General features: G+C 43.8%; 1 protein-coding gene across 1 annotated transcript; it reads left to right on the top strand.

The window, feature by feature from the left end:
- The first annotated feature begins 1,571 nt into the window (after positions 1-1,571).
- On the top strand, positions 1,572-11,449 carry RBM22 (RNA binding motif protein 22). The gene is made up of 11 exons (XM_055325255.1): positions 1,572-1,708; positions 2,147-2,200; positions 3,373-3,402; positions 4,005-4,137; positions 5,448-5,548; positions 5,648-5,820; positions 6,650-6,850; positions 8,025-8,189; positions 8,920-9,008; positions 9,218-9,349; positions 10,333-11,449. The coding sequence occupies exons 1-11, from the start codon at positions 1,655-1,657 to the stop codon at positions 10,461-10,463; spliced, it is 1,263 nt and encodes a 420-aa protein (XP_055181230.1). The 5' UTR covers positions 1,572-1,654; the 3' UTR covers positions 10,464-11,449.
- The last annotated feature ends 330 nt before the right edge of the window (positions 11,450-11,779 follow it).

Genomic DNA, 11,779 nt, shown 5'->3' with positions numbered 1-11,779 from the left:
GATATCGTGGAAGTTAAGAAAACAGGATCATAGGGAAAGGGAGAAAAAAAATCAGACATGACGAAATCAGGGAGATGAACCATAAGAGACTCTTAATCATAGGAAACAAAGTGAGGTTTGCAGGGGTGTGGGGGAGGGATGGGGTAACTGGGTGATGGGCATTAAGGAGGGCACATGATGTAATGAGCACTGGGTGTTATATAAGACTGATGAATCACTGACCGCTACCTCGAAACTAATAACATTATATGTTAATTAACTGAATTTAAATTCAAAAATAAAAATTCTCAGCATTAGGAAGGAACAAGTTACTGATACATGTAACAATATGGACGAATCTCAAATACAATATTGGAAGAAAAGACGCCAGACTCAAAAAGCTATATAGGATTCCACTCATGATATTCTGGAAACAGCAAAACTACAGGAACACGACAAATCAGTGGTTGCCGGGACTGCGTTGTGGGGAAAGAGGAATTTACTTGGTCACAAAGGAACTTTTGGGGGTGATGGAACCATTCTCGATTTGTAGTGAATGTAAGTAAAAATTCATAACTATATACCAAGGTAAACTTACTGTTCATAAATTATACCTTAAAACTGATTTTTTAAAAAATGTGATGACTTAAACATATTAGGTAGTTTAACAACAGCGTGTTAAAATTATGGACAGGGTACAGAATGCTTGAGTTCATAAAAATATTGGCAATGCAGTAATGAGTCGTTCAAGAAATGGTGTGACAACGGACGTGTTGATCCAGAAGGCCCTTTTTAATTTCCTAAGGTCAGAAAAGAGTACTGTTGTCCTTGGGTCTGTGGTTTCACCATTAGCTACACCACCAGAAGCGCTGGTTACTTGATCTCTCTGAACTCCAGGTTTCCTTTTCTATAAAAGAGGGACAATCATACTTGCCTAGAGGGTAGCGGTTGCCAGATAAAATGCAGGACATCCAGTTAGACGGGACTTTCAGATGCCCGAGTCGTTTTTAGTATGAATATGTCCCAAACATAGTTGTTGGTTGTTTATCTGAACTTCAACTGGACGTTCTGTGCTGCTGCTTGGTAAAGCTGGCAACCTCACCGAGAAGCTCTTGTGAGAATTAAGATACTGGCACAGCAAGCCGGGGGCCCAGGGTGGGGCATGGTAAGCGCTCCGTGGGAGCTAACGCTGTTCTATTATTTTTTAAATGTTTTATTGGAGTTCAATTTGCCAACATACAGCATAACGCCCAGTGCTCATCCCGCCCAGTGCCCCCCCCCGTGCCCATCACCCAGTCACTCCCACCCCCCGCCCACCTCCCTTTCCACCACCCCTTGTTCGTTTCCCAGAGTTAGGAGTCTGTTTTAATCCCAGCCCCTCATTCCTTACTTGTTCCTTTATTTTTTTCGCTCAACTTTAAACCAATTGCCCTGGTGGCTCTTCTCCCCAGGCAGGGACCAACTCGAAGCAAGCATCAGGGTACCACCCACCCGCACTCCCAACCGGTAAGAAATTCCGGCCGACGTCATGACGCACAAGCGCCGCCCCCCGAGGGGCGCCCAAGACGCATAAATAAGACGTCAGCGGGCCGGGAGCCAGCCTCGGGGCCTGCCGGGATTGTGGCGGTCCCCTCTCCCAACTCGGAAGCCGCCGCTGCCTCCAGACGCTCTCAAGATGGCGACCTCTCTGGGTTCCAACACCTACAACAGGCAGAACTGGGAGGATGCGGTGAGTATGCTCGCCCGAGGAGGACAGAGAGAGGCGGCGGAGCCAGGCCTCCTTCGGGCAGGCTGGGCCGCGGCTGGCGAGCGGCCGAGGGAATGCCGGGAAGGAGCCAGCGCCGCGGCCTAGCTCGGACGGAGCGGGCGGCTGGAGGGCGGCCCTCCTCCGCCGGCCGGGAGGGACGGGGCTTCGCCGGGTCCGGGACCGGCTCGCTCCCCATCCTCGCCCTCTCCACTCTTTTCGAGCTGCTCTCTTCTCGCGCCGCCTGCCGGAAGTGCAGGCAGCGCCCCCTCCCGCGGCGGGGCCCGCGCTGGACCCCGGGTTCCTGCCCTACCCGGACCCCCGCCCCGCTCCTCGCCTCCCCTCCCCCCGTGCCCACGAGTGTGGCTGAGACGGCAGCGTCTTCGGGGCCTGGCTCTCAACCGCATTTCCCATTTTCACCAGGACTTCCCCATTCTGTGCCAGACGTGCCTAGGAGAAAACCCATATATCCGAATGGTGAGTGATCGCACGTGAAACGGGAGTTCTCAGGTTCTGTCAGTGTTATGTATTGGCTCGCTGTCCAGTGAAATGCTTCTCTGGGATCCCTGGGTGGCGCAGCGGTTTGGCGCCTGCCTTTGGCCCAGGGCGCGATCCTGGAGACCCGGGATCGAGTCCCACGTCGGGCTCCCGGTGCATGGAGCCTGCTTCTCCCTCTGCCTATGTCTCTGCGCCTCTCTCTCTCTCTCTCTCTCTCTCTCTCTCTCTCTCTCTCTCTCTCTGACTATCATAAATAAATAAAAATTTAAAAAAAAAAAGAAATGCTTCTCTTAGCTACGCCAAAACAATGCGTTGCTCCTGTACTGACCTAGCCCACAGCGTAGGACGGTTTGCAAAGGACTGTCCTGCTTATTATTCTGTCCCTGGAACTCAGCAGCAGCCCTGAGATGTAGGAGTCCTACTAGAACAGCTAATATTTGTTGAGCATTACCTAGCAGTTAGGTCTGTTAACCAGAGGCAGAGACACCTCTGTCTCTTCCATATGGCAAGTAAGGAGTAGACCCTGGATTTAAATTCAGATACGCTGACTCCAGGAGCCTTAGCAAGGTAGGAGGAGAACCAGGACTAGATAGTAGGTGTCCTGACTCCTAACCAAGTGCCTTTAGTCTCTTTAGTGTAAGGTAACCACATCTTTATAGATGAGGGGGAAATGATCAGTAATTAACATCTAATGATTAGCATAGGGCTGTGTTGTGATGGATCCCAGAGATCTTAATTGACCCTATACAGAGTATCTGCACAGGATGAGTCTATAGTAGTTACCTCTGACTAACCGTTGTACAACGGGATGGCCATAGCTACGTCCTCCGTGATTTGGGGACTGGGGAAACTGTTAGGAATTTTAATTCTTCGGGAGAGAACTTGGGAGCCAGAAATGAGCCTAATAATTGTGGCAGTGGAAAAATACACATTTACCTGGTATTAGGTCCGTAATATTCTTAGGAGATTATAATTCACAGTAGCTGGTTACAGTATCTCTCCTCTCTGCCACCTCCAGTTGGCGGTCCCCCCACCTCGTTAGGATGCCAGGGATCTCCGGACACATTTCTTGGGGGTTATCTTTGGTGAAGGAGCACATGTCTAGTTTTTATCTTTCTGTAACTTGCTCTTTTCTGTTTTTTCTGTTTCAGACCAAAGAAAAGTATGGGAAAGAATGTAAAGTAAGTGTGTCTGTTAAAGAGTAATGATTTAATTTCATTTTCCAACTTGCTGGGCTTTGAGGTTCTCCAATAAAAGTCAGCGCTACACAGACTATCATATATCATTTATATACTCATTGACTGTTAACTGTTTAGTGTGAGAGATAAGAAAGTGAGCTCTGTAAAGATTCTTAACCTAGTGTCTGTGGATGGACTTCGAACCCTCTTGAGATGATATACTGAGTGTTGTCTGACAATGCACATAAGGATTTTAGCAGAGGAAGAAGGACATATCTGTCACAAGATTCTTAAAGGAGTATATGGTAACTCCTCATTGCCCCCCAAAAAGATGAATGGTCATATTAGTGGTGGTTACCTCTAGTGTGGGGAGGACTTTGAATATTTCATTTCTGTACTATGTGAATTTTTTTAACTCTTGGGGAAGGGTGTTATAAATGGGATTGAAACACCAGATGGTGTTTAGACTACTTGATCACTAAGATCTTTTTTAAACCCTACATTCAAGGGTCTTTCCTTTCAGCCTCTCATTGTTGTAAAATCTCTTAGTCTTATTGTCCAGATCAGCACCATTAACACTGTGTGGCTCTTACTTTGTTTTCCAGATCTGTGCCAGGCCATTCACAGTGTTTCGCTGGTGCCCCGGGGTCCGCATGCGTTTCAAGAAAACTGAAGTGTGCCAAACCTGTAGTAAATTGAAGAATGTCTGTCAGACCTGCCTTTTGGACCTTGAGTACGGTATGTTTGCCCTGTCTCACAGATCTGAAAGCATGCAGATGCAGGTGCCGTGGATGACAGATCAGTCTTTTTGTTTCCTATTTCTCATCCCATCTCTGCTCTGACCCCACTTTGGAGTGCCCACTCTGCTCTCCTTTTCCTAGAAGAGGAGAATCATACTAGGCCATTCTAGAGCCCTTCTGAACAACAGGAGGAGCTTAAGGAAAAGTTGGGAATTCATCAGAACTGGCCCAAACCTCTCTCGTTTACATGCCTATAGCCAAAGTGAGGTAAAGGCACTGTTCATATAATAGGTAATTTCTTTTCCTTGGGCTTCTTTCAAGATCCAAAGCTCTTTCCCCCAATCCCTACCAGAAGCATAGCCAATTGTGTTAGGTTTTTGTCTCAACTGTGTTTTTAGGACTGATATACTATAACTGCTACTACTTAGGAGTAACTCCTTTTGAGGGTGATCTTTTTTATTTTTTTAACTACAGGTGACATTTTGTTCATGAGAAAAATACCTTTTTTTTTTTTTTTATGATAATCACACAGAGAAAGAGAGAGAGAGAGGCAGAGACATAGGCAGAGGGAGAAGCAGGCTCCATGCACCGGGAGCCCGACGTGGGATTCGATCCTGGGTCTCCAGGATCGCGCCCTGGGCCAAAGGCAGGCGCTAAACCGCTGCACCACCCAGGGATCCCGAGAAAAATACTTTTTCAACAAGAGTTTCTACTATACAATAAAAGGGAAAATATAAATTTATATATATGTTAAGGTCAGAAAGATTGCTGATTGGAGTCCTGATCACATATTGTGTAATAGTATTACACACATGTGTAATAGTATTACACACAATACTATTACACACACATGTAATAGTATTACACACAATACTATTTATATGTTTGTTAAAAGAAGTGTTCTGGTTCTGGAATACAGTGATTCATACATGCCTGTGACTATCCAGAGGATCTGTAAGACCCCTAAAAATAACCCACTTTCTATATTTATTTTAAATCTGTTCTAATAAAAGCTAGGTACTTTATTAATTATAGGTCGAGTCTGACTGTAAGCAAATGTTGTTCATCTAAAATATGTTCTAAAACACTGATTTCAAATTTCATGACAGCTCAAGAATTTGGACAGTTTCATAGAACTCTCTGGTAATTTTGATCTGATGGTAATGAAAATTTTGAAGAAAAATAAAGCCTCCAAATACCTAGGAAGCTAGAGAAGGGAATAATGATGTTGTATTCCATGTGCAGGTTCAGTATGGATTTGTTTTAAAATGTATCTTGAGGGTTTTTTCCTCTTTTCTTTTGGACTAGGCCTGCCCATCCAGGTTCGTGATGCAGGATTGTCTTTTAAGGATGACATGCCAAAGTCAGATGTCAACAAAGAGTACTACACGCAGAATATGGAGAGAGAAGTATGCTGCCACTTTCTTGATGTAATTTTATTTTTGGTAGAATCCTAGTGGATTGACAGTCTACATAATTTATCTTTTGAACTTGTCATCCCTCTGTAGATTTCTAACTCTGATGGAACGCGACCAGTTGGCATGTTGGGAAAAGCTACATCCACCAGTGACATGCTGCTCAAGCTGGCCCGGACCACACCCTACTACAAGAGGAATCGACCCCACATTTGCTCCTTCTGGGTAAAAGGAGAATGTAAGAGAGGAGAGGAATGTCCATACAGGCAAGAGCTGAATTGCATTTTCATTATTAGCTTTCAGATAATTAGTTATCTAAGAAATGGAAGATAGCTTAAACTATTTCTGCTTCAAAATCTACAAGGTTATACAACTAGTGAGGTAGATTTCATGTCTTAGGGCTATTACATTTAGAAGGCCTTGTTTAAATTGTTGTTCTTACTTGTAACGGGACTTTTAATTGTAACCAGGCCTTGGGAAACTAAGTTTGTTATGCCATATAATATAGATATTGACTCTAGAAGTTTCCACCTGAGAGGTAAGTCATCACTATCATAGTATAACTAGCTTGAATCTTAGTGTATAGTTGAAGTCCAGTAAAGGCCAGACCCCTAAAGGGTGTATGAGTATGTTTTAGTCAAGACTGCCAAGCATCTGGATTAGGAGTTCTTGACTTGGGGTTGGTTGACTCCACACCCATGGGGGGCGGGGGGCTTTTTTTCTGGGGCTGGTTTCTAGCTTTAATGAGACTGTCAGTGTAATGCAAGACCTCAGATACATTAAGAACCATTGACCTAGAGAAGGGTACCCAGGTTTTGGTTACTTTTTGTTTTAGAGCGGATTGTGCGAAAAGTATACTCTGGTAGGGAAACACTGTTACTCTGGATGGCCATTATTTAAATGGCTTTTAGGAGGCTGGCAAGTCTTTGTGTGATTATAGTGAATCCTTTGGTATTAGATAATATGTTTTGGTAGGGTGGTGATTTCTAGTTCAAAAGGCATTTCTGAGCCTGTATATATAGCTACTGTTGGGTGATACCTGTAAATTATCTTCCTTTGTTGCACCTTCATGTGCTGTTCTTTCTTGAACCATAGACATGAAAAACCAACAGATCCAGATGACCCCCTTGCTGATCAGAATATTAAAGACCGATATTATGGTATCAATGACCCTGTGGCAGATAAGCTTCTAAAGCGAGCTTCCACAATGCCTCGTCTGGACCCGCCAGAGGACAAGACTATCACCACACTATATGTTGGTGGTCTGGGCGATACTATTACTGAGACCGATCTAAGGTTCGTAAAATTTTATGAGCTCTTTCTGCTTTTAACTGTCCGGGAATACTTTCTTGGCAAAAACACAGGCAAGCATGATAATTCTGTGTAAAAAACATTTTTCTTTAGCCACTCTGAAGTTAGTATCATGCTGACTAGAATTTTTATAAAATTGTCCTTTCCAATGCCAGAGTAATGTTCATCAACAGTGGTTGCTTGGTCCTTGCATATGATAGTAATTACATGAGATGATTCTTCTTTTTTTTTTTTTTTTTTTTTTTTTAAGTGAGAGAGTACACAGCGGGGAGCAAGGAGATGCAAGGCAGAGAGGGAGAGAGAAAATCTTAAACAGGCTCCATGCTGAGCATGGAGCCAACATAGGGCTTAATCTCATAACCCTGAGATCGTGACCTGAGCCTAAATCAAGAGTCGGATGCTTAAGTGGGCATCCCAGGTATCCCTTGTGTGAAATTCTATTTGATCTAGTAGCTACTTAGAATTTTTAAAATAAGGCATATATCTCAGTATGATTATGTCAGAGAGAGAGAACTTGGCAATTATAAAACATGTTTTAAATCGTTGGCTTTTTAAAGAGATTTGTATTTGGTGTTATTTGTATTATCCTTGGCTTGTATTTTGCTTGGCTTGATGAGACATCTGGACAGATAGTGATAGGAATTACCTCTTGCAAAGAGATAAAATGAAGAATCTCCTATACGTGTATAACACATCCTTGGTAGCCTTCTCCATTAAATCTGGTCTAAGTGAGCTAGACTGGCAGACGTTTCCCTGCTCCTCCTCCTCCTCCTCCTCCCTTTTGCCATCATTGTCATTGTCGTTTTGCAACCATAAACTTTTTTTTTTAATGTTCTTGGCTCATGGGCCATGGGGGGCTGTGGTTTGCCAGACCCTTATGTAGGGTTTAGGGTCCCAAAGGAACCTCCTGGAGCTCCCTTTTCTCCATGAGAAAAACCTCTGACATGTTTGTAAACCATTATTTACTCATTTTTCTTAATCTCCGTAAGTAGCACCCACGATACGGCAGGATATTGGAGGGACTAACCTGCAGATGATTAGAACATAACCATGGGGCCCCCTACCTTGTAAATCAGTGGAAAAGTGAATAATCATCCATTGCAACCTCCTGGGAGAGTATCCCTAACTCTCCTGTTTCTCTACCTTTTTACCCCTTCAGAAATCACTTCTACCAGTTTGGAGAAATCCGGACGATCACTGTTGTGCAAAGACAGCAGTGTGCGTTCATCCAGTTTGCCACGAGGCAGGCTGCAGAGGTGGCTGCGGAGAAGTCCTTTAATAAGTTGATTGTCAATGGCCGTAGACTCAACGTGAAATGGGGAAGGTGAGAATTAGACTATTTTAAAATATCTTTACTGAGGTTTTTAAGAATGTGTTCCATTATCTGGGGACTAGTATGTTTTTGGTGAACAGGTTTAAGCCAGTAGGACCATTAAGAAGAGTATTTCATTTTCTAACACTTCAGTCCTGTGGACTTTGGGAGGATCCTACTTGGAAAGTTTATTCAGGATTTTGATGTGGTAATCTACTTCTTTGAAGGTTTGTGTTTTTTGTGACTAGGTATTGTAGGCCAAGTGTGATACTGGGGTATAAAAGTGGATTTGATGCCTTAGACCTAGATTCAGCCTTCTAGAGGTTGTCCAGTGGAGAAGAATAGGTTATTTAAGTTTGAAAGTGATGATTGCGTAAGAGACTCAGGTTGAAATGCCCTGAAGGTTCAAAGGGAGAATATGTTTCCAGCAGGAAGGAAATCACTGAGAACAGCAGCGCCCCTGACCATGCTTCTAGTGTGCCAAGTAATTAGCGCTATGCCAAACAACACAGAGGTAGCTTCTCATCTGTACAACATTTCCTGCAGATTTTGGATCTAGGTCTTTATGGCTTCAAAACATTTGCTTTTATCCACTCTGCACTGTGGCATTTATGGGGAAAGAGTGTTTGCCAAAGAGGAGGCAAGGAGCAAAGGATCTCCGCTTCCCTAAGAAATACGAGAAGCAGAGGTATGAGAGAAGGTGGGACCAAGTGTTGATGTCGTATGTGTCTGTGTCTTCTAGGTCCCAGGCAGCCAGAGGAAAAGAAAAAGAGAAGGATGGGACCACAGACTCTGGGATCAAGCTAGAGCCCGTTCCGGGACTGCCAGGAGGTGAGTGCAGACTTTCTGCCTACCCAGTAGCCTGCTGACATGGGATGCTCACACTGCCCTGATGTTCCTCAGTATGAAGGAAGACCAGCTGGGTCTCTGGTTCCTGCAGCAGCCTTTCTCTCCCAGCAGGAGCCCAGGACTAACAGGAGGTAGAAACAGTGTTTCACAGTTGTTTCCCCTCTAACTATTGGCTGTTTTCTGTTCTCCAGCTCTTCCTCCTCCTCCTGCAGCAGAAGAAGAAGCCTCTGCCAACTACTTCAACCTGCCCCCGAGTGGTCCTCCAGCTGTGGTGAACATTGCACTGCCACCTCCCCCTGGTATTGCCCCACCCCCACCCCCAGGTAACGTGCATCTTCCTTCTCAGTAAATAGGTCTAACTTAGCCCAGAAAAATCCTTGTGAGAGTCCTGTCTTCACACCTCATTATCATGTCTAAATCCTTTGAGTTTGCCCCATAGAGGTATGCAAGTAAACCTGATTTGTTAGGATCCCTGATCTGTGATTTTTTTTTTCCTGGCCTGCCAAGGTTATGTATACTCAGAATGGGAGTTACTATGTTACAGTGATCTATATCATCAGTTTGTTCCCTGTTCTGAACTGAATCCTAAATGATGTCTTAAAGTGTCATTGCTCTAGGATATAAGATACAGGGTTTGTGCCAGGATGTAAATTTACTAAGAAAATCTTGTTACAAAAATGTATCACATGAACTAAACAGTGTGCTTGGTTTCGTAATTAAGTTAAATTTTGGCTCAAGTTACATTTGGCTTTATCTTTGGGGGCAAGTAGGGGGCAGTAATAAACAGTTCAGGGATCAGCACAGTGTATCATGCTGCTCTAGAAGCTGTCCGTGACAATGTGAAGAGTGTAGGTAAATGACAAATAGCTAGTTCTCCTGTGGCAGAGTCCTCATCCTCTCTAACCAAGTCCTGGTTTCTGAACACCCTCCATTCTAGTATAAAGCATTGATATTGGTGGTGATAGGGTCTTGCCTCAGAGTGATTTCTTCCCCCTCCCAAATCCTGATTGAATCCTGTCCAGTAGGCATGGTGTGTTCCATAAACACCAAAGGCTCAGATGACACACTATTGGATACCTTGAGTCCTGTGTGAGGACTTGTAGTCTGGTGTGAGGGGACAGGTTTCTCAAACCAAGGAAGTACTACAGGTAGATGTTCCTAAGCAAGTCTGGGAACTGATGTTTTTTTCAAGTCCCTTCTCATTTTGATTCATGTGTAGGTCCTTTTAACCATAGAAAGATTCAGAGGTTTGAAAGGCTGTCAAGGAAAGTGCAAGCCTAACAAATTTGTCCTCTCCCATCTGCAGGTTTTGGGCCACACATGTTCCACCCAATGGGACCACCCCCTCCTTTCATGAGGGCTCCAGGACCAATCCACTATCCTTCTCAGGACCCTCAGAGGATGGGAGCTCATGCTGGGAAACACAGCAGTCCCTAGCACATTATCACCACTCCGGGGCTTTACAGAAGAAAGGGCGCTTCAGAATCCCAGTACATGAATCTTGGAATAAATATATTTTTCCTTCCTCTGTAGTTTCCATGGTAGCTGAATGTGTTCAGATGTGGGCAGTCGGAGAAGGATAGCCATGCTTTCCTACACGTATTCCAAGGATTGATGGACCTCAAATAAGCTGCCATTAACACATCTGGTTACTACTCTAACATACTAATAAAACTTATCGCCTGTTCTCCTTACTTCTCTGGTGAACAAGCAACCGGGTGAATTGGAATGTCTGAGTTACCATCCCAATTATATGTTCATTTTGTATCTTTTTTTTTGGGGGGGGGGAGGTGGGAATTGACCTGCAGTAAAATCTTTTTGACCATTTTTATGTCCATTGGGTATTTTTCCTTTTTATCATCTGAAAAAAGATTACTAGTACTAATCATTGTAGTGGCATGAGTGTGATTTAACACTTCAGAAGTCACATTCTCAAAAAAGAGACAAGTAGAAGCCAGCACCCAGCACAGCCCAGATCTTTTCTTACCTCTCCTTTCCTCATTTATTACTAAAGGAATCTGGCGGATAGTTTTCTCTCTCTGCGCTACCAAAACAAGGCAAAAACAAAAAATGCTTTTTATTCCTGTCAATTGGATGGAAACACAAATGTCATGGAGCTGTGTATCATTGAAGGAATCTGGTGTCTGGGATGAAATTCTTTTTAAAGAGCTTCCTGTAAAACACGTGAACAAACTGTGAGACGAAAGGCACGGGCGCGTGTTGGAAGACTTGTGACCTGCAGCTGGGACTGTCACCTCCAGCATTCACCTTCATGTGTCTTCAGCCCCCGCTTCTGGGCAGGGGACTCTGTTTGGTCTTAGAATGTTTGGATATAACTGAATTGTAGTTGGTAAAAATAATTTGATGTTGTGTTGTGTTTTTTGTTTTTAAAAAATTAAAACGGGTCAATTTTCCAAACCTTGTCATAGGCTTATTTCTAGATTTTTGTTTTCTGTATCCTTTGGTAGCTCACCTGGAGGTCAGTAGAAGTTAGAAACCAGTACATTTTTGGCTTTAGGCTGTTTTGATTTTTATCTCTGTATCCATTCTACAATGGGAAGAAAGCCCAGGCCTTTTTATTAAGTACTTATGGTTGTGAGGCTGAAATAAGATAATGCACAGAGGGCACTCAATGCAGAGCCTGCCATGTGGTGGTTGATAAGTGGTAACTTTAAAAAGTCATTGCCATACTATACAAGTCATTTTAAAGGGAAACAAGCAAAAGTTATCTAAAAATCAACTTTTCCTGAAGC

This window comes from Nyctereutes procyonoides, unplaced genomic scaffold (genome assembly GCF_905146905.1).
Source record: "Nyctereutes procyonoides isolate TBG_1078 unplaced genomic scaffold, NYPRO_anot_genome, whole genome shotgun sequence".
NCBI lineage: Eukaryota > Metazoa > Chordata > Mammalia > Carnivora > Canidae > Nyctereutes > Nyctereutes procyonoides.
Note: the sequence above shows the minus strand (reverse complement) of the source record. Positions and strands in the feature narration are given on the sequence as shown.